This window comes from Hyaena hyaena, unplaced genomic scaffold, assembly GCF_003009895.1.
Source record: "Hyaena hyaena isolate Hyena2069 unplaced genomic scaffold, ASM300989v1 scaffold_458, whole genome shotgun sequence".
NCBI classification, from domain to species: domain Eukaryota; kingdom Metazoa; phylum Chordata; class Mammalia; order Carnivora; family Hyaenidae; genus Hyaena; species Hyaena hyaena.
This window is the reverse complement of record NW_024081090.1, coordinates 935590-958402: the sequence shown is the minus strand read 5'-3', so window position 1 is coordinate 958402 and position 22813 is coordinate 935590. Positions and strand designations below refer to the sequence as shown.

The following is a 22813-nucleotide window of genomic DNA, read 5'->3' as shown; positions in this document are numbered from 1 at the left end:
GAACACACCTAAATGAAATAAAGAAATAAGCATGTAGATACTTGGGAAAGGATGTATGTAGCTGATAGAGGGAGCAGTTTGGCAGTTTGAGGAACTGTGAAGGGGTCAGTATAGCTGGAGCCCAGTAGGTGAGAGACACAGTGCAAGAGATGAGTTAAGAGACTGATCCAAAAGCACCATGGATGTACTCTGTCTGAAAAATAATTATGGGTAAAAATTTACATTACAGACACCCTACAGAATTGGGAATTTTTTTAGCTTTAACTGGTGCTCTTTATAACAGGCATATATAAATAATTATAGAATGTTTTTCCAAAATGGAATTATCTTTTTTTGTCACTGTTGTTACTTATGTGATTGTACCTGGAGTCAGCCAAACTGCAAGGTTTAAAGGCACAGCTCTCTAGGTTTTCCACTTTGTTGAGGACTTGGCACCAACAGCAAAGAATTAAGATCTAACTAAGGAGTTAGAGGGAAGAATCCAGAAAAGACCATCGTCATTTCTGAGATGAACTACAAGTCCTGGATCTGCCTCAAACCATCCCCAGGTTCAGTAATTCAGTAGAAGGACCTGCAGAACTTTCTGGAATCTTTTATACTCAAGCTTATGGTCCATTATAAAAAAGGGGTATGGGTAAAAAACATCAGCCAAAGGAAGACATAGTACAGTCTGAGAGGATTTCCAATACGAAGTTTTCATTTTCCTCACAAAGTGTTTCCTTCCCCAATTGGTATGTGGCCAGTATGCACAGAGTATTGCCAACCCAGGAACCTTGCCTGATTTTGGTGTTTAGAAATTTTATTAGAATATTTTTTTATAGGCATAATGATTGCCTGTGTGTTTAATTTTGTGTCAGTTTGGGCTGATATCTTGTAGCCTTGGAGCCCCCCATGAAGAGCAAAAAGACACTCCTATCATTCTGGAAAGTCCTAGGACTTAGAGGTTACTTCCTAGGAAGTGAAGATAAAAGTCAGACATGCCTTTGGGAAAAACCAAATTCATTACTACATGCATTATTCTAAATAGAATTCAAGATGGTAGAAGGTAAATAGCACCCTGGAATCCCATCTCTCAGGGACAACTGTTATATTGGTTGGTGTATAATCTTCCAGACGTTTAATACAAATGTAAACATCTTTTTTGAATGTACATTGTATCATACCATACTTTGATAACTAGCCTTTTTCACAAGTTTGTATATGAATGTGTACATGTTTGTGGTGTGCATGTGTGTGTTTTAATGATACCTTAAACTTTAACACTGGAGGTAGTTTTTAAAAAATTTTCCCATCTGATAAAAGTACTGCATCCAGCTTCCTTTTACACATATCTTTGTGTATTATTCTCATTTTGCTCCTTGAAACTAATTTCTTGAAATAAAGTTGCTGAATGAAAGAGTACACTTTTGAAACTGTATATATACCTTCATTATCACCCTCTTGGGATGTTTCCTATAAAATAGTTTATGGAATGTCAAAATTGTTAATAATCTCCATATTGCTCTTAGGTAAACTTTGCAACTTCTGCAATTTCAAACGTTGAATATGCCCACATTCCACATCTCAGCCCAGCTGTAGTTCCTCCTTTGCAAAATGATTTGTTTTTATCATCCTCAAATAATGGGAACCTGGAAGCATTTACAGGGTCTGGTACTCTGCACATCAATGGGAAACCTGCTTGTGATGAATTTGATCAACTAATAAAAAATATGGCCCAGGTAAGAACATTTCTTCCTGTTAGTTATGATAGAACAGTGTCATTGGGCCCTGGATAGTTGGAAGAATATATATGTTTATATTAACATTATATAGATATAAAATATATATTGTTAAATGTATTTATGAAGGCATAACATTTGAAAAAAATTGAAATGGAAAAGAAGTGGATTATGTGGGAGTTTGGGTGCTTCAGAGATTTTTCTATTTCATTTTTCTTAATTTTTTTATTCTCAAAATAAAAATAAAATGCCTCATTTTAGGTGATGAGTGATAAAGCTTATCTGAGAAAATTCTTTAAAATTTCCATTATTTTTTTAAGCAACGTAATGCCATTAATAAAATAACTGAATAGAATGATTGACTTTTAATTTTATTTCTTGCTTTGTTTCCTGAACAGGGTCGCCATGTAGAAGTTTTTGAGCTCCTCAAACCTTCATGTGGGGGCCTTGGTTTTAGTGTTGTGGGGCTCCGGAGTGAAAACCGGGGAGAACTAGGAATATTTGTACAGGAGATTCAAGAGGGCAGCGTGGCTCACAGGTTAGGCTCTCATTGCGTCTTCTCTGTGTTTGATGCCACATTCAAAAAGTATGGTCGCCCTGGTAGAATTTAGAGAAAAAATAATGAATTAAAACAAAGACAATATAATGTTATGAACCAATTTTTAGAATTCTTTAACACTGCCATGATAAGCAAGTTATTTTAAGGGTATCTTTTAAATACAGTCATAATCACGTTTTAGGAAGAAAAGGAAAATTTGAGCAGAACATTATTCTCATTGTTATTAAAAGGGCTCTTTTGATTAGATTTAAAAGTTACTCTGAAGAAAAGCATACAAATGACCCATGTAGAGCTTGAACTATATTTTATTAGTATAGTCAAAGCAACAACTGAATGTATGTACCTTTGCTTTTATTTGTTAGTATATGGGAACATCTAAGATAAACGTATAGGTTGAGTGAGGAGCCATAAAGAAGGTGGCTTTTAAATGGGAAGGGTTGATTAGAAATGGATCACCTGGAGCCCAAACTTATATTTCTGAAATTAGGATTATAAGGAAGAGCTTCAAAAGTGTGGACATTAGAAAACTGGATTAAAAATAACCTGAGAATATATGCCAAAGAAGCTGTCCTTTTCTTGAAATCTGTCAGCTATCTTTTACCCCTTTTTTCCTTCTTCTTAGGGATGGAAGATTGAAAGAAACTGATCAGATCCTTGCTATCAATGGACAGGCACTTGATCAGACAATTACACATCAGCAGGCTATCAGCATCCTGCAGAAAGCCAAAGATAATGTCCAGCTAGTTATTGCCAGAGGCTCACTGCCCCAGCTCATCAGCCCCATAGTGTCCCGTTCTCCATCTGCGGCCAGCACAATTTCCGCTCACTCTAACCCGGTGAGTACATAAGATTTTTAAAAGGGACAGAATATATTTTTCTAGCTCTTTTGGTTGTCTATAGATTTCCACTTCCTGTAGGTGCTTTGTAGTTCTTCAGTTTTTCCCATTTTATTCTTTTATCTCTCCCTAGCTTGGAACGTTTATTATTTAATTATGATTAAGTCTAAGTCTTCTAAATCAACTTTAACCTTTCTTTGTGTGATTCTTTTAGCTGACTGACTATTCCTCAAAAAAAAAAAAAAATTAGTTCTTCAACAAATCCGACTCTATCTGTAGATAGATAGAGTCTTGATTTTGCTTTGTAAATTATAGAATTAGACTGTTAGTGTTAGCTGTCAGTAACTTTAAAGGAATCCTGTAATTTGAAATCCTCTGGGTCAAGATTTTACAGAAGATAACCTTATCAGGTGATGATTTCTCCTTGATCTTTTTCTTGTTTTAGAAGTTCTACAAAGGATCTTGCAAATCAGTGCCTTTCTCCAACTAGTTAAATGTGGTCACTATAAAGATATATTGATAATTTCAAGAATGATTATGTCAATAGCAGTTACAGTCTGTTGAAAGGAGCTATACTAAATAAACTATACTAAATAAAAGGAACATTGTTAAGGCTTATTATGTCTGAACTCTTAATCACAAAATAATCACAAAAATCTCAACTGTAATAGAACTTTTAGTTTTCCCAAATTTTTTCAAACTCATACAGTAGTTTTGTTTTTAGGTTCACTGGCAGCATGTGGAGACTATTGAATTGGTGAATGATGGATCTGGACTGGGATTTGGCATTGTCGGAGGAAAAGCAACTGGTGTGATCGTAAAAACCATTCTGCCTGGAGGAGTAGCTGACCAGGTAAGCTCTTCCAACATGTCTTTTTTGCTATTTTATCAAATTATATGCCTTTATATATATATATTTAAGTTTGTTTATTCTAGGGGCACCTGGGTGGCTTAGTCGGTTAAGCGTCCGACTTTCCGACTTTCGCTTAGGTCATGATCTCGCGGTTCGTGGGTTCGAGCCCCGCGTCGGGCTCTGTGCTGACTGCCAGCTCAGAGCCTGGAGCCTGTTTCAGTCTGTGACTCCCTCTCTCTCTGACCCTCCCCTGCTCACGCTGATTCTCTCTCCTAGAAATAAATAAAACATTAAAAAAAAAAAAAAAAGTTTGTTTATTCTAAGACACAGAGAGTAAGTGGGGGAGGGGCAAAGACAGATTGATGGGGAGAGAATCCCAAGCAGTCTCCACACTGCCAGCAGTGGAGTCCAGCACGGGACTCGAACTCACAAACTGTAAATCATGACCTGAGCCCAAATCAGAGCCAGACACTTAAGTAACTGAGCCACCCAGGAACCCCTGTGCATTCATCACTTGTATTTGTGTTAGAAGAAATTTGGGCTTTATAATGTCAAAGAAGCTATGAGTTGGAATCTTTTGTTTTGCTGGCCATTTTCTGAAGTGTTTTCTTAACATCTGGGAGAAATATCTTTGGAAAGGGACATTGATCTTAAGTTACAGTGATCTTAAGACTCTTATAGAACCACAAATTAAAGCCCAGGTTATGATTTTAATCCTTGTAGAGTTAGCTACCTTTTATTTTACAATCATAAATCCTATTTAGCTGCTGTTAACCACAATGTATTCTGGAAAGAAGAATGCTTTACTATTGAGAGAAAAAAAAAACAAGATTCAACTTATCCCTTTAGTGATGGGTCACTTGTGTCTTCTTTGTAAATGAAGCACAGCCTATTTTTATCCCTCAGAGTGGTTCATTAAAGCATTGCCATTTATGCTATGTGACATTGCTGGAATATATGTGAGAAAAATTGTTGTAAAGTTATCAGTTATGATTTATATTTTAATTTGAAAAGTTTTAGTGTAAGTAACTTTTGCTGTGATTATAACATTTTGTTTATCAAGTTGTTTATTTTTTCATGTATGTTTGAACTTAAACTAGGAGGTCAGTTCATCAAATATTTCTCATATTCATAAACAAAAGGTTTATTTAATGGCAGCTTTATCAGTAGAGGTATTGACAGTAACGCTATAATATACATATTTTCTTCCTTTTGGCTCTTAGCCAGCATCTACAATATTTAGTGAAATTCCCCTAGTTGACTGGCTTGCAGTAAATTAAGCTTTACCTTCAGTATAGAATTGGACCGTCCAATAATCTAGCCACTTGTAGCTACTTGCTACTTCTAAAATTCAAATTTAAATTCATTAAAATTAAATTAAATGACAGATTCAGTTTTTCAGTTGGACTAGCCACATTTCAAGTCCTCTGTAACCACATGTCACTAGTAACTGCCATATTGGATGATGCTGAACATTTCTGTCATTGAAGAAAGTTCTAGTGAGTAGTACTTGCTTGGAGGTAATAAGATTGTTTTTTCATTCCCCTTACCCATCTAAATTTTCATCTCATAAGGATTTCATCTGCAAATGAGTTTTTTAGGGATAATTTTAATTGAAAATGCAAGACAGAAAGTTGTAGTATTCAGTGCTTTCTTGTGGTCTGTACTATATCTTTTGAGTAATATGTATTTGCATAGTGACTTGGGCTTCATCTTTGCTTAGTGGCATTTTCTTCGTTTTCTATTTTTCAAAAAGTTTACAAAAGGCTTTATATTTTCTTGCATCTAGTGGGTAGAAATCAAAATGAAAAGCTCTTATCAACTGTTGGTTTAGGGAATATTTGTGAATTTCAGTTGCTTATATCAAATTAAATAACATTAAGATGCTTCAAAAGACAGTTAAAATAACAACCACATGTTTAATGTTCTATGATTGGTAATTCACATGACTGCTGTCTTTACATTATTCTCTTTCCCTCATTTAGGATTTCTCTGATGAGATTAAAATATTAATATCCTGGGGCAACTGAGTGGCACAGTCAGTTAGGCATCTGACTCTTGATCTCACGATTTGTGAGTTCAAGCCCTGCATCAGGCTCTGCTCTGACGGCATAGAGCCTGCTGGGGATTCTGTTTCTTCTTCTCTATGCCCCTCCCCAGCTTGTGCTCTCTCTCTCTCTGTCTCTCAAAATAAATAAACTTAAGGAAATTAAAAAATACATCAATATTCTGATTAACTGATGTCCTTATTCAGCATGGGCGATTATGCAGTGGAGACCACATTCTAAAGATTGGTGACACGGATCTAGCTGGAATGAGCAGTGAGCAGGTAGCACAAGTGCTCAGGCAGTGTGGAAACAGAGTCAAACTGGTGATCGCAAGAGGTGCCGTAGAAGAACCAGCAGCGCCTGCCTCTATGGGCATCACGCTTGCCTCATCCCCATCGTCTACTCCAGAAATGCGGGTAAGGAGGTGGAAACATTAGGAGGAAAGTCATAGACAGTAGCATTTAGATGATAGTGATGTTCAGAAACATCTAAATGCTAAAGTCTAAATGATAGTCTAAATGATATTTACATCTTAATGCTAAAGAATGTAAATTCAAGTGTAACTGTGTTTCAGCACTAATATCTTATTAATTAGGAATAATATGTTAGATGAAAAATAGGTTTCTTTAAAAAATTTTGGATTACTATTTTACATTTTTTTCTCTTAAGCATCACATTTATGATGGCAGTCTTTTGAAAACAAAATGGGAAACGTTTTTAAAGAGTTATTTGCTACTAATAACTAAAATATTTAATTCTATTTTCCTCTTAACTAGAAGGCTCTGTGTTATAGATGGGCTTTGAGTTCTAGTCATTCTCCTTCAACAGCTTTCCTTTTAGCATCTTTTTTGGCGGGGGAGGAAATGGGGTAGGGAGTATCAACAAAATAATTTTATCCCAAAATCTCTTAAATATTTAAGAAAATAATTACACCCAATTTCTAGATAAGGTTTATAGCAAATGCAAGTCCTACTTTCCTTTCTACTAGATCTAAAAACATCAATGATTTTTTTCTGTTAGTTTTTTCTAATTAGTTGCTACAGATTCTTTTTTTAATATCCTAACATCCTCCACAAGCCCTTTAAAACTTTATTAGAACACTTGAAATTTCCATGATTCTGTTGTTTTTAGGATTGAGTTAGTTGCTATTTTTTGCAGAGAAAAAGAAGTAAAGAAAAAAAAGCTTGTGTATGAAAGTATTTAAATCACATTCTTTTGTGGTAAACAAAACATTTTATTCAGCAATATATAAATGAATGCAATACCGAAAACCACTTGATGTAATTGAAAGCTTAGAAAAATATCTATTCTGTGCATATCATCATTTCTGAAGCCTGTGCCCCTTTTAAAACCATTCGATAGTCAAATTGCCACCCTCTAAAATAGCACTCGCATAAGTCTTATTAAAAATAGAAAACACATTTGTTTCAATTGAAGCAGATTTCATCCTGTCATTTTCTTGTAATTATCTAAACTTTAAACTTTTGCTAAGTTTGCACAGATAATTATGTGCAAGGAAAAAAATAAATCAAACTTTACTATAAAATTATATCTCATTTAGATGGACTCTCTGTGAGATGTGAGATATAGTCAGAGTTTGCTTAAAGACAATCAAAAAAAATGTTACCAACTCACCACAATATGTGTGGGCATTCGAACCCGTAACCTTCATTGTGTTGTGATCTTTGCAGGGTTCTCTGGGGAATCTGCTGGAACCATCAAGTGCATAATGCCAGTAGCTTGTTGGTGACTTACTGCGCTAGTCCACCAGTGCTCAATGCAGAGAACCATGCCCTTCGGCCCAGTATACAATTAATAACAACTCTACATGTCACAGAAACCTGCTTTCAGCTGTCATTTCAGGAATGAAGATCAGTGCAGAGGGGCATACTTTTCTTACAAAGAGCTTTTTACATTAGTCTGAGTTTACAGAACAAATACAGTAACAATTTTAAATAGCTTCGTTGCATTTCACTGGCTTTCAAAATAATCTTCAGTCTATTAATAAAATATCTGAAAGATAGATTAATTGATATTCATGGTGAATATCAACTATCAACCTCAGATCATAACAACAGCAACTTAGTGGACACCGTGGCTGCTATATTTTACTAGGGAGTTCATGTGCTGCAAACCATTTTAAGAGCAGTGGTTTTGCAGCCAACTTCTGTGCATTTGAATTCTTCCTCTACTAGATTGCTTCCTGCTTGTCTTTGGAAAGGTTTATGTTCCTCAGTTTCCCCAGAGAAGAATTGATAGTAACTGTACCTAACCTCATAGGCTTATTCTAAGGAGTAAATGAATTAAGACAAGTCAAGTGTCTGTTACATAGAAACTGCTCAATAAATGTTAGCTGGACTTGTTATTCTTATCCTGATAGACAGTTGAGCAAAGCAGTGCTTAGAAAAATTCAGTGGCAAAACAAGATTTAAACTTGTTGACCTGAATTCAAAACATGAGTTCTTTTCAGCTGTGGAAATGAAGATAAGCCAATTGACTATTTGATTTTTAAAATTTTATACACACAAATAATGATGTATTTCTCTGATAAGGGGATATTCAGCCTCATTCATTGCTGACATTCCTTTTGAATAAAATGTAATGGGCAGTTCATGTTTTTAAGATTGAAGGCATAGCCCCTACTATAATTCTCTAGGGGAGTTCTTTGCCACCTAATTACACTGTATGATTCTGAAATAAAGGTTGTTACTTTTTGATTTTATCTTGTTTGTTTACATGTTTAATTGATCTATATATTTACTGATTTTATTTTAGGTTGATGCTTCTACTCAGAAAAGTGAGGAAAGTGAGACATTTGACGTAGAACTCACTAAAAATGTCCAGGGACTAGGAATTACCATTGCTGGTTATATTGGAGATAAGAAATTAGGTAAACACTTTTTTTTCACTTGAGAATTTCCTCTCATTTTTTCTATGTTCTGTGAAATATTGAATCAGCATTATGTATTTTCAGATTGTTGGATAAACTGAAAACTTCTTAGAAATAATTCAGTGGTAGGAAATCTGATAACTGCATTTGACAGACAAAATCATTGTCATATTCTCTAGCCTAAATTTCTATTGGTTTGTTTGTGTGGCTTGTTGATTTATAATTACTCAAAATTAGGACTTCATATTTGGAGAATGAAGGAATTACAGTTTTTGAGTATGCTTTGTAAATAGTAAAAAAAAACATATATCCAAAACCCTATTTCTATTCTTAGAGCCTTCAGGAATCTTTGTAAAGAGCATTACAAAGAGCAGTGCTGTTGAACATGATGGAAGAATCCAAATTGGAGACCAAATTATAGCAGTAAGTAACACATTTAATAAGATCTTTGTTAATTTTCATGGTTGAGAAGTGCATTCTCATAGTTTATTCTCATAGTTTACTGTAGTTTGGGAACTACAGTTAGCTTCATACTAATTTAAGTTTTTTGGTGATTTGAGGCTATCATTACAATTACCTGTTTTGTTATTTTGTGAAAGTAAGAGTGGTGGGTAGAAGCTTCACTGATCTCAAGTCCAAGTAATAGAATAATTTATAATATATCTGATTCCTACTTGTAATGAATTTGTTACATTAATATCATACTTATACTTTAGTTGTGGCTACTTTAAAGGTAACGACCAGATGTCATAATCTTTCGTGTACTTGAATCTGAATTTTGGAATGTGTGCTTTTTTTTTTTTTTTTTTTTTAATTGGCCGAGTGACACTGTTGTTGTTGGCACCATGTCCAGGACTCTTTTAACTTTAAGAATGTGTAAGAAGAAAAGAAATAGATCTAATCCTGTTAATCAGATCAAGCCCATATATGGATATTCGAGTAGCCTCAGTATGTTTTGAGCCTATGGCTATTCAAGGCCATGTACAAAAGAAGACAACTTTCAGTTCAGTGTTCTGCACAAACTGGACTACCCTCAGAACCTAAGTCCAAGAGACCCTGTATCAAGGGCTTCCTGGTCAGATAAGTTTAGGCAAAACTGCACATAATAGGGTCTCTTAGGAATTCATAAAGCACATTGAAAAATCTAAGATTCTGAGAATTTCTGCAGTGGAGAAAATGCAGCTGTTTTACTTTGGGTTTTCCTAAACTTCTGTAATCATCGAAGTAATCTTTCTTTCTTCAAACATATACTTTGGGAGACATTTTGGAGAATACTGATTTATCTTAAAATGCATTTATTTATAACTCTGTTTTGTTTCCCTGGGATGTTAAATATGTTAAGAAAGAAGAAGGTTATGATTCCTTGTTCATAACAGCATGATTCACAATAGTTAAGAGGAAGTAACCCAAATATCTATCTATCGGATGAATTGATAAACAAAACATGGTATATAAATACACTGGAATATCATTTAGTCTTTTAAAGAAGGAAATTCTGTCACATCCTGCAACATGATTGAACCTTAAGGACATTATTATAAGTGAAAAGAGTCAGTTACAAAAAGTCAAGTACTGATGTTTCCACTTACATGAGGTACCTAAAGTAGTCAAACTCCTAGGAATAGAATGGTTGTTGCAAGACTCTGAATAAAGGGGCGATTAGGGAGCTGTCATTTAATGGGTAAAGAGTTTCAGTTTTGCAAAGTGAAAACATTCTGGAGATCTATTGTATGACACTGTGAATAAACTTAACACTACTGAACTGCACGTGTGAAAATGGTTAAGATTCTAATTTTTTTGTTCTGTGTTTTCTACCACAATTTAAAAAAATGAAAAAAGATGTGCCTTTGCTTCTATATTACAACTTCTTCTTGGGCTTAAAACTAAATATACCCGTTCACTTCTTGAAATCTACTCTGAAGATAAAGTTGTGCTTACCACTTAGGTTAGTTAGTTATATCCTGTATTTTCTTTTTCAATTAACTACTTTTATTTATTTTGAAAGAAAAGAGAGTACATAAATATAGACTCTAAATCCATATCCAGTATTGAATTAAAAATCGAAAACATAGCAAATGTACTCTTTTTTCCCTAAGATGTGTATTTTAATCCATTAGAAAGTTTTCTTTTAATATTTATTTATTTTTGAGAGAGGGAGCATGCGATTGTTGGAATTCTACAATATGTGGTCCTTTGTGATTGGTTTATTTCACCTACCATGTTCCATGTTGTAGCATGTATCAATTTTTCATTTCTTTTTATAGCTGAATAATATTCCATTGTAAGGATATACCACCTTTTATTTACTCATTTATCAATTCATGAACATTGGGTTGTTTCTACTTTTAATGCTGAGCATTCACGTACAAGTTTTGTGTGGATGTACGTTTTCATTTATCTTGGGCATATAATTAGGAGTGGAATTGCCGGATCCCACAATAACTGTTTAGTAAGCTTCTTTCACGTACAAAATTAGGATAAGGAAACTTCCCATGTGTAATTTTTAGGAAGACCAAATGAGTAATTTAATTGAAATACCTGTAATTTAGTTAAAATAATTAATATACACTTGGCACATAAGTAAAGTTTTATTAATTAAGCAGATACTGAAGTCCTGAAATGATTGCAGATTTGAAAGAATCTCACAATAACTTCCCTCCAAACTTGTCATTTTCATTCTTATAAAAGTGGAAACTCCTATAGGGTTTTGCTGAGGTAAGGTCAGTAATAAAGGGCATTGTTGAGGAGAAGGTAGAGGGACCCTTCCTCGAAGTGTTTTCTTGCTTTCAACAAAATCTGTTGTCTTCACTGTCATCAGTGTTCTGAGTTTTAATTTTTAGCAATCTGCTGTTACTTCAGTTAGAAGCACCTCAGGCTGTAAAGAAACTTCTGCAGTGCTTTTGGTCCTGTATGAATTTTTGTGAATGTCGCCATCTTGTGGACCGTTGAGATGCTGGTGGTAGCATTCTTCACCCTGGTTGCGTTTTCACAACTGCAGTCAGTCCTTGTTTTTCAGTTTCTGGTTTGCCAACAGCTGTTTGGAGCTGTGCTACACTCTGTTTTTGTTTTCTGGTTGTTGAGGTGATGAGAAAATTGAGAAATTATGTCTTACTATTTTTTAAAATTTTTTCTTAAATGTTTTATTTACTTCTGAGAGAGAGATACAGCATGAGCAGGGGAGGGTCAGAGAGAGAGGGAGATACAGACTCTGAAATAGGCTCCAGGCTCTGAGCTGGCTGTCAGCACAGAGCCTGACGCGGGACTTGAACCCACGAACCGCGAGATCATGACCTGAGCCAAAGTCAGATGCTTAACCAACTGAGCCACCCAGGCGCCCCAAGAAATTATTTCTTACTATTGTGAGGAAGTATTGTTTTGTAACATTAAACCTATTTTGCTATAAGATTCTTGTTTCACACATTGTGCTCTGTTGACCCCTAGGGTTTCACTGTGACCATTGGTTTTTCATGTAAGAATTATTTGATCAAGGGATTCTATTGTATTCTAAGAAGTTGACCAGACTCGTCATTAGATGAGATCGTATGCTCATTCTTTTATAAATTAATTAATTTAATTTTTAATTAGTTTTAGAAAGCACAAGTAGGGGAGGGGGCAGAGGGAGAAGGGGGGAGAGAGTGAGAATCTTAAGCAGGGCTCAACATGGAGCCCAATGGAGGGCTTCATCTCATGAATGTGAGATCATGACCTGAGCTGAAATCAAGAGTCAGATGCTTAACTGACTTCTGTCACTCAGGCATCTCTACTCATTCTTTTCAGATTGATATATAGAGATCCTTGGTAAAAGCAATGTGAAATTATGATTGATTAAAAAATTATTAAGCAAGCTTGTAAGTAAGGAAAGGTGTCAAATATTGCCTTAAATATTCTGACTTTGTTAATAGGCTCAAGGTCTCTCTCTCTCTTTTTTTTTAAGTTTTTTTAAATTTATTTCTGAGAGAGAGAGAGCGTGAGCAGGGGAAGGTCAGAGAGAGAGGGAGACACAGAATCTGAAACAGCCTCCAGACTCTGAACTAGCTGTCAGCACAGAGCCTGACACAGGACTCGAACTCATGAACTGTGAGATCATGACCTGAGCCCAAGTCGGACACTTAACCGACTGAGCCACCTACCTGCCCCTCAAGGTCTCTCTTAATACATATATCTGTAAGCTCTTGGAAGAGGGCTTGGCTGGCTAGATTGAGTGTACTCAAGAGCTGAGGTTTTCAAGTTGTTTCAACTGGTGATTGTCTTCTGTAATTGTTCCTGCTACCAGTAGTATCTGCACTGTACATTATGAGCTTATTGGGGCTTTCCTTGAAGGGACACATAAGCAGTTCTGCTGCCATTGCATCAGGTTCCGGTGCCCTGTGGTACCATTGGGTCTTAAGCCACATCTTAACTCTGCCTGTGATAATGACAGCCCCTGAGTTGGGCTCTGGTGACCTTATCTCATCTGTATGATGAGTGTAATGATACTGAACAGAAACCATTCCCAGGAAGGCTTGAGACTTTCGTGTTTATGAATCATATCTTCAGTCTGTTAATGATACCAGCTTCTGAGTTTCTTCCCAATGTGAAGTGTTTGGGCCATGTAAGTTGGGGGAAATAGGTACCATTGTTCCCATATAACAGATGAAGATACTGAGAAATTTGAACTGAGATCTAGTTTTAAAAGTCCACGATTATTCCTTTACAGCAGTTTCTTTTGTACTGGTACTATCTCTAACATTTGGGTAAGGGGATATGGTTTTAAATTGAGATCATCAAATTTTGAAAGTAAAGGAAGAATGCAGGATTTGCTTTTTTTTTTTTACCACACTTGAAATTTATTGCTATTTACAAAATAATGTTCATTTGATTTTTAAAAACTAAATTGAACTTTTAAAGAGTTGAGCAATAAAAATCTATTACAGATGAAAACTTGGAACCTAAGTTCTGTGAATTTTAAGAATGTTTATGGGGCCTCCAAGTTGAGATTTTTATGATTTTTCTCTTATTTTAATTACTATCCTGGTAGTAAATAGCATGTTCATTTATTTTGAGATTAATTTTTATCTTTGAGGTTTAAAGATCATAACATTTTAATATGGTTAAAAAAAACCTCATAGAAACCACCATTGATATTTCAGGAAGATTCCATATATATTTAAATCAAATTTGTTTTACTTTAAAAAAAATAGTGTTTATTTTTGAGAGAGAGAGAAGAAAGGGCAAAGAGAGAGGGAGACACAGAGTCCAAAGCAGGCTTCAGGCTCTGAGCTGTCAGTACAGAGCCTGACATGGGACTCGAACCCTTGGACCTCAAGATCATGACCTGAGGCGAAGTCAGATGCTTAACTGATTGAGCCATCCAGCTGTGCCTGTTTTACCTTTTTATTTTCTATTTTACTTAAAAATATATTTGGGAGGTATAATCATCTCATTATATGTAGATCTGTTTTCATATATTTAAGCAGTACATAGTCATCGATGGTCCATATTGTTTACAGTTTCCTGCTATTAGAAACACCTGTATTACATACCACTTTATGTGTCTTTTACAGGCTGACTTGAAGCACCTGATTTTGCTCTAATACTGTTAGATTTGAATTTTGTTACTTAGTATTGGATCTTGTATGTCACTGTTTTCTCTCTTTAACTTTTAAATCTGATTAATCTCTCAGTCAGCTAGAGTGTTTTGAGTAAATTTTATAGAAAGAGAATGTATTGGTAGACTTGCCAAAGCTTTTCTGCTTGAGAATCTCTTCTGCTGCCTTTGCATACTGACAGTTTGGCTGGGGATAACAAAAACATTCCACAAGGGAAACTTAGGGGAGTTAATCTTAAAAATCTTGAAAAATTTTGTTATCAACACTCCTTTTTAATTTTTAATAGGGAAGCATCTTCCCTTTCCCTCTAGAAGAAATTTTATACAAGTATCATGGCTTACCTTATTCCCAGAGAATAAAATGGCCTATGGCCAATTAGAATCACTAAACATAGTCCCAGTTTAGTGACTGAAAATTTCTTGGGGTGTCTGGATGGCTCAGTTGGTTGAGTGTCCAACTCATGATTTTGGCTCAAGTCATATCCCAGGGTTCTGGGATTGAGCCACACATCAGGCTTAGCACTGAGCGTGGAGCCTCCTTAAGGTGTTTCTCTCTCTCTCTCTCTCTCTCTCTCTCTCTCCCCCCCCCCCGCCCCTCTCCCTCCTTGGGCTCTGTCTCTAAACAAAAAACAACAACAAACCAACCAAACAACAACAACAAAACCCCACTCCACCCACGAAAGAAAGAAAGAAAGGAAATTTCTCCTCTTAAGTAATAATTGAATTTCAAACTACAGCCCTGGTGTAGTGGAAGCCTGCTCTGAAGTGATGGCTTACCTAGGGATTGAGAGTGTATACTCCAGTCTATCTCCCTACCTAGCTATTCTTTTTCTCCCTCACCTTATGGCAGTTTCTGACCCTACCACTGTAAAAGGTGAGAGAAGGGAGGATGATCAGACATATTGTCCTTGACCGTTCTGCTATGAGACGGTTTTGCGCTGAGTGAGCCTGGCAGATGCTTAAAACTGCCTCTTAAGAGTTCCTTCTTTGAGTCCTGAGAAGGTCCTAGATGGGTTTCTGAAGATGTTTGATTTAACTTCCCAAGACAGATGATAGAATTTTCATCTGACTCTTCTTACCTTTGGCCCCTTGTTTCTCAGCAGTCTACTCCATAGATTCTTTGGGGTACCATCATTCCCTAGAGTCACTCTTGGATAGGTTTCAAAATGACTTGAGCCTGACTTATGTGTGTGGCCCTCTTCAGATCTATGCCCAAAGTCAGACAGTTCTCAACATAATAGCCATTTTTCTCTTGTTCCACTGTCAAAGCAACTAAACAGCCTCTCACTTGTCCTCCTGATGGAGTTAGACATGATCCACTGCATCCTTCCCTACTACCTATGTCTTCTGACTTGAGACTAAGGGCAAAACATCTAAGTGGATGGCTTGGATACTTATAGCCATCTTCTCTCTTAAACAAACAAATAAACAAACAACAAACAACAAATCTCCTCTTAAATTTTTACTGGCCTTTAACAACCCAGCTCTTTTATGCCTGAACTATGTGCACATTTTCATTCTTTACTGCTTGGTTTAAATTTCTGCCTGATGGGCCCTCTCACAGCTCACTGTAGTTAAGATATAAATCTTCATAGCATCTCAACCATGATTTCCCATTTTTACATATATCACACTAAATATAAAACTCTTGGTTTGTAATTTCTTTGCCACAAATTCTCTGGATAACTTGCTCACTCTGTTTTCTAAATGCTGGCAGATTCTTTTTCCTTTTGAAGTTTGAAATCCAAGAATTTTACCAGGATATGTCTAAGTATTAGTGTTTTTGTTTGTTTGTTTTCAAATTTGTTTTCTGGTTTTTCATGTACCTCGTTTATTTATAGACTAAATTTTCCTAACCTTCTAAGCATTTCTTGGCTTACTTTTTTTCCTCATTCTCCTTTCCTTGTAATTGTTTTCAGTTATATTGATTTTTAGATCAGGCTATATGTCTTTAGTCTTCTCTGATCATTTTTTTTCTATTTATTCGTTTCTTCTGAAATAGGGGAAAATTGTATGTTTCTGCCTTCCATTACCTGGCTGCTTTTATAGTATTTAAAATCCTGTTGACTGCTCTCATTGTAACAAGCTTTCCTTTTCTTTTATGGTAGATAATTTGTCTTTTCTTTATAACTAAATCCATGTTTCCATGAATACAATTAAATATGAATCCCTTTGAGGGAAGTTTCAGGAAATAATCTTTTTTCCTGTTCACTACAGTAACAATTTCATTGGGAGATGTTTGTAGTGATAACTAAGTGCAAGCACCTTTTTTTGGATGTGGTGTCTTTCTCCATATCCTGTGACCTTTGATCATCCTTAGTAAGAATTATGCTTGTACAAATGGGATTTGAGATGGGTTCTGCCAAAGATTGTGCTGGTTTTGTCCAGATGATTCAGGAATTGACAGAGCACGAAGAAAGGAGAACATTTAAATTTATTTAAGTTTCACTTGTAGATAAATAGAGACGAAACTGGGGCATCACAATGAGGAATTTTGCCCCTGTGTGCTGAGAGATTGTTTTATGAGTTTGTTGTGGAGCCAGGAGTTGGTTGGGGTTGTGTGGGTGCATGTGTGTAGAGTGTGATTTCATTGTGTATATGTAATTTCATGGTGCTGCTTGCTCCCAGCACAGTGGGGCCGTTAGCACTTGGTGTCGTTTTTTTGGAATCATTGGTTACCACAAGTACCATCTGACTGCATCATTTTAAGAAGAGACTGTTGTTGGATTTTACTGGAGTTTCTTCTCAAAGACCAAACAAGCTATTCTTTCACATAGAGAGATTTAACTGGCCTGCTTTGGATCTGGTCATGTCCAGACCACTCCTCGTAGACGTTTCCTCCAAGTTATTGGCATAAGGACTTTTATTTTTCCATGGTTTCCAGTTTTGTTGCAGTGTTTTCTCTGTTGTTATATTTGTATTAGTTATTCCAAAAGGGAATCAATGGGGTGAAGGCAGAAGAAGTTAGACACCTAAGCTCAAAAGTATTATATAAAATTTAAGTAACTTGCAAAAAGTAATATTGTTATCTAGACAAATGTAGAAAAATCTATTATCAGACGTTCTCTAGATTTTTGAGTATCTCCAAATTAAACACTCCTTTCTTCCTCTTCTTCTCCCCTTTATGTATTCATATGTGATATATATTCTCTATATATGGTATTATATATTTTTATATGTAATTAGTATATATAGGTACATAAAACAAATGGAATTTTAAAATATGTTTAATTAGAAGTTCTTTTATATTCTTTCAGAAACCTCTGAAGTAAGGTATTGTATCTTAGAGATCACAATCTAGCTTTTATAATTCTCATTCATTTCAGTGCTCTTCTTAGAAAAGCTTGACACTTTAAGAACCATTTTATACCCATTGCACAGTGCAGAAGAAATATCAATGACTTAGAGTTTCAGTGAATTTGTTTCAACTTTTCCAAACTGCTTTCAATGTAGTTTTGAAATTTTGTAATTTTCAATGATATTTTAAAAAATAAGGTGCTATAAACTGCATTTATTTTATTCAAAAGGTAATTTGCCTTACAAATAAATCCCTGACATATAGATTAATGGCTCGGTGTTCCCATTTGTGGTGACTGTCTGCCGTATAGACAGCGGTATGTTTTGGTGACATCAGAGCCTGTCCTCTTGGAGCATGCAGTCACAAACCTAATAATAACAGAAACTATAAAATTAAAATTCTGGTAGGGGTGCCTGGGTGGCTCAGTCATTTAAGCATCAGACTTCGGCTCAGGTCATGAACCTGCCATTCCTGAGTTTGAGCCCGACATTGGGCTCTATGCTGACAGTTCTTTTTTTTTTTTTTTTTTTTTTTTACAAATAGTTTATTGTCAAATTAGTTTCTACATAACACTCAGTGCTCATCCCCAAAGTGCCCTCCTCCATGCCCATCCCCCCCTCCCCCCCACATCCATCAGTCCTCAGTTTTTGTCAGCATTCAAGAGTCTCTCATGGTTTGCCTCTCTCCCTTTCCCCCACCATTTCCGCCCTTCTTCTCCCCCTTGGTCCTCCGTCAAGTTCCTCCTAATCCTCCTATACGTGCAAACATATGATATTTGTCCTTCTCTGCCTGACTTATTTCGCTCAGCATAACACCCTCAAGGTCCATCCATGTTGCTACACATGGCCAGATTTCATTGTTTCTCATTGCCATGTAGTATTCCATGGTATAGATAAACCACATTTTCTTGATCCATTCATCTGTTGATGGACACTTAGGCTCTTTCCATGTTTTAGCTATTGTGGAGAGTGCTGCTATGAACATTGGGGTACATGTGCTCCTATGCCTCTATGCTGACAGTTCTGAGCCTGGAGTCTGCTTTGGATTATGTGTCTCCCCCTCTCTTTCCCCCTTCCCCGCTCTCACTCTGTCTCTTTTTCTCTTTCTCAAAAATAAATAAACATTTAATTTTTTTTTTTTAATCTGGTTAATGCTGGGAAGGAGAAATGGTAAAGGGGACTTTGAGTTAGTCAGATGCCTTAGGATAGCTCAGTTCTGAAAGGAATATCCATTGCATGGACATCTGAAGCAAGTATAGGTGTTTTCTGGGTAGACAGATAAGAAAGAACATGGGCTGGAGGGAGCCCAGAGAGTCTAGACTGGGGGAGCAGAACCTGCAGAGGCTTTCTGGCTGAGGGGAGCATTGCAGGGTGGGAGTGGAAATGCATGCATGGGGGCTGGAGGGCACAGGAGTAGGCAGTCCCATGCCAGATGAGATTGTTGGTGTGGCTGGGGGCAGTTGACACAGGTCTTCCTAAGTTGTGTTCACAGTATGGAAAATTGACCTAAGGAGTGTTCTACGGAAGGCAGGGTTGGGACAATGTGATCATATTTGCAGTTTGGAAAGATCACAGGGGCATCTTCAAATATTTCATCCTTTGTGAACTAGAAAAGGGAAAATCCCATGTATTTTCTGAAGAGGCAAAGATGTAAAAAGGAAGGTAGTTTTGCCATCTTTTTTAAAAGCTAGGATAAGTGTGATTTTGGAATACATCAGTGTTGTCAGGGACCACTTTTGTCACTGTCTTCTGCACTTTCTGTCCTGCAGAGTACTGGTTTCCAAACTTGACTATGTATCAGGATCACCTGAGGAATATAAAAGAGTATTCCCACCCCGGAACTGTTGGTTCCTAATATCCAGAAGTGAGATACCATAGTCTCTAATAAATAAAGCAAAGCTCTTCTGGGTAATTTTAGTGCATCTGAGTTATTACTGGTCCCCAATCAGATGTTTGTTCATTCTCCAATTAGGGGAGTACTCAGCCCCATTCTTTCCCTACTGACAAGCAGTAAACATGCATTAGGTGAATTGGTAATACAAATATTCATTTATTTTTTTAACATATGTTGCTCTTATCACAGGTAGATGGCACAAACCTTCAGGGTTTTACCAATCAACAAGCAGTAGAGGTGTTGCGACACACAGGACAGACTGTACACCTGACACTAATGAGGAGAGGAACGAAGCAGGTGGCTGAGCTCATGTCAAGAGAGGATGTCACGAAGGATGCGGTCCTGTCTCCTGGGAATGCCAGCATTAGCAAAGGTAATGCCACATTCAGCTGGTTTGTAGTTAGACCCTTATATCCATTAGATGTTTTTCTAATTATGAATTTATTTAAAGAATCGTCTTTAGTCTTAACTGTTCACTGTGAACCAGGTAAAAAGGAACTTTGATGAAGTTGGGACTAATGAGAACCGGCAATGTGTGCATTAATTGTAAAATGGGCACTCGAATAAAGCAGATTTCTTTCTTTTCTGTTTATTCAATCACCATTTCAGAGTCAGAAACATGCGTCTGTCCTTCCATCCCTGCCTTACTGCTGGGTGTCATTGCCATGTCTTCTGTTTATGGGGAACCAGTTCTGACTGGGCTATGTATGTCTGCAAGCCTCCTGTTTCTAACATCCATCCCTCCCTTGAAGGAATCTACGTTAATAACACAGTTAGAAATGTCTTTTATAAGCTGTGAGTTCATGAATATCTCTAAAAATTAGTGAAATCCCCAAGTAGCTGACTGATCTAAGAGTTTGCTGGTAGAAGTCAGGCTTTGGGTTTGAAAATGCTGTCTCCTTTCTCAATCCGTTGACCATTCTGGTATTTATGCCATGTCCTATTCAGAGGGAATAGTAGGGAGGTAACAGGAGAACTTCCTTTTAAGTACAGGTAGTTGTTATTGAAAGGTCTACCTGAAGAAAAAAAAAAAAAAAAAAAAACACTCATTGAAGGGTTCAGATAAATAGAGTGGGATTTGAAAATTTTCATGTGCTTGATTATAGATGTAACTACTAAAATACTCTTATCTTTAAGACAATTACGAAAAAGATGAAGATTCTTCATCGTTGAATAGAAACACCAGCATATTACCAGTTGAAGAAGAAGGTAAACACCTGGAGCCAGGTTATTATGTTCTTTATTGTTTGTTTGCTTTTTAGAGAAATGATTTTTGTGAATGTGATTAAGCCTTTATAGATATATTGCAAATTACTAAAAAAAAAAAAAACTATCATGAAAGAAAAAGAAATGGTTTTAAGTATTTGTAGATAGGATTAATTTCTCTAACAGATTAAAATAGTTCATTTATAGCTGGCATATTTTCTGGTCGTATGTTCATTCTTTCTTACATATTTTTTAAATTAAAAGTTTTTTTTTTAATGTTTATTCATTTCTGAGAGAGAGACAGCATGAGCAAGGGAGGGGCAGAGAGAGAGGGAGACACAGAACCCCGAAGCAGGCTCCAGGCTCTGAGCAGTCAGCACAGAGCCCGATGCGGGCTTGAACTCATGAACTGTGAGATCGTGACCTGAGGTGAGGTCAGACGCCCGACTGACTGAGCCACCCAGGCACCCCAGTCTTTCTTACATATTTTTAAAACCAGAGTGCTTCAGGAATCAGTTATGTATAAGGTTTTATATCAGTCCCCTTACTACAGCCAACATGTCCATATGTTATTGAGCAAGCACTAATAAAATTATAAAGTATTTTTAAAAGAAACCTGAGAATCTTTTTTATTTTTTTATTCTTTTTTAAAGTTTTATTTATTTCTGAGAGAGAGAGACAGCATGAGCAGAGGAGGGTCAGAGAGAGAGGGAGACGTAGAATCCAGGCTCCAAGCTCCGAGCTGGCAGTCAGCACAGAGTCCGATGCGGGGCTCAAACTCCCAAACCATGAGATCATGACCCAAGCTGAAGTCGGAAGTGCAACCAAGCGAGCCACCCAGGCGCCCCGAGAATCTCTTTTAAACATATGCTCTTAGGAATGAAACTCTCCTATTTTGAGAGGCTTTTCCTTGTAAATTTTTCAAAAGTGCTAAATCTTAATATGTGGAGTTGGTTTGGAAAGGAATTGTATGGAGAAATTGTTAAACCTTTCTGAGATTTCTTTCAGAATAAACCTAGACTCCATTTAGTCATTTAAACATTTCTTTAGAGCAGCATTGTTTTAGTACGTAATTATGCCAGAATAGTATTGCTGTCTTTCTAGGCTGGGAGCTAGGTGCTTTGGTAACTTAAATCCACTGAACAGAGTCCAAGACTCGTCTTCCTTTATGCATATGCTACCCTTAGCTAAATAGTTCCTTTGAAGCTTTGTGGTTTTTTAAAATGTCTACTCCATTATTAACGGGTTTTATTTTCTGCTGAAAAGTTTGCTTTACTTTTATTACTTTAAAGGAATATTTATGTTTGCAGTAATATCCTGGCAGTGTGATGTATAGGATTCATATGTGTTAATTACACTCTGCCATTATTATACAAGTAATTTAAGAAATTATTTAGGCTAAAGTGAGTATCATGAGTAGCAGGAAAGAATAAAAAGCTTTTAGAGCATGAAACTTGAGACAGCGTGTAGGGATGGGTGTGGGAGATCATCTTGAAGGCCCAGACCATGTCTTTGCTTTTTGAATGTGCATATGTGTGTGGGAGGATGGGTGGGAGAGGCTCTAGACTTAGACGCCCCAAATTCTTTTTTAAACAAACTAAGGAAAAGCTTCTAAAATTATTCTAATGCATCCTCCCTAGTGCTTGCCCTTAGACAACAAACAAACAAAAGAAATTAAACAGACCCATAGATATAGGAAACAAGTGTTCATTACCAGCATGAGGAGGGGTTCAGGAGCAAACGAAATAGGAGACAGGGATTAAGAGGTACACACTTTGGTTATAAAATAAATAAGTTATGGGGATGCATTGTACAGCACAGGAAATACAGTCAAGAATATTATAATAATTTTGTATGGTGACAGATGGTAACTAGACTTACTGTGGGGATCATTTCATAATGTACGAAAATATCAAATCCCTATG

At 36.4% G+C, this 22813-nt stretch overlaps 1 protein-coding gene across 10 annotated transcripts in view; it reads left to right on the top strand.

Moving 5' to 3' along the window:
* Positions 1-22813, top strand: part of MPDZ (multiple PDZ domain crumbs cell polarity complex component) — a 156790-nt gene that overhangs the window by 44694 nt on the left and 89283 nt on the right. For 7 of the 10 annotated variants that reach the window (XM_039253672.1, XM_039253673.1, XM_039253667.1 and 4 more), the window contains exons 4-12: positions 1509-1718; positions 2117-2256; positions 2900-3113; positions 3838-3966; positions 6221-6430; positions 8790-8904; positions 9239-9327; positions 19872-20055; positions 20820-20909. In XM_039253672.1, the coding sequence (XP_039109603.1) occupies positions 1509-1718; positions 2117-2256; positions 2900-3113; positions 3838-3966; positions 6221-6430; positions 8790-8904; positions 9239-9327; positions 19872-20055; positions 20820-20909 (1381 nt within the window). The remainder of the gene's footprint in view (positions 1-1508; positions 1719-2116; positions 2257-2899; positions 3114-3837; positions 3967-6220; positions 6431-8789; positions 8905-9238; positions 9328-19871; positions 20056-20819; positions 20910-22813) is intronic. The other 3 variants (XM_039253675.1, XM_039253671.1, XM_039253666.1) reach the window with 1 other exon arrangement.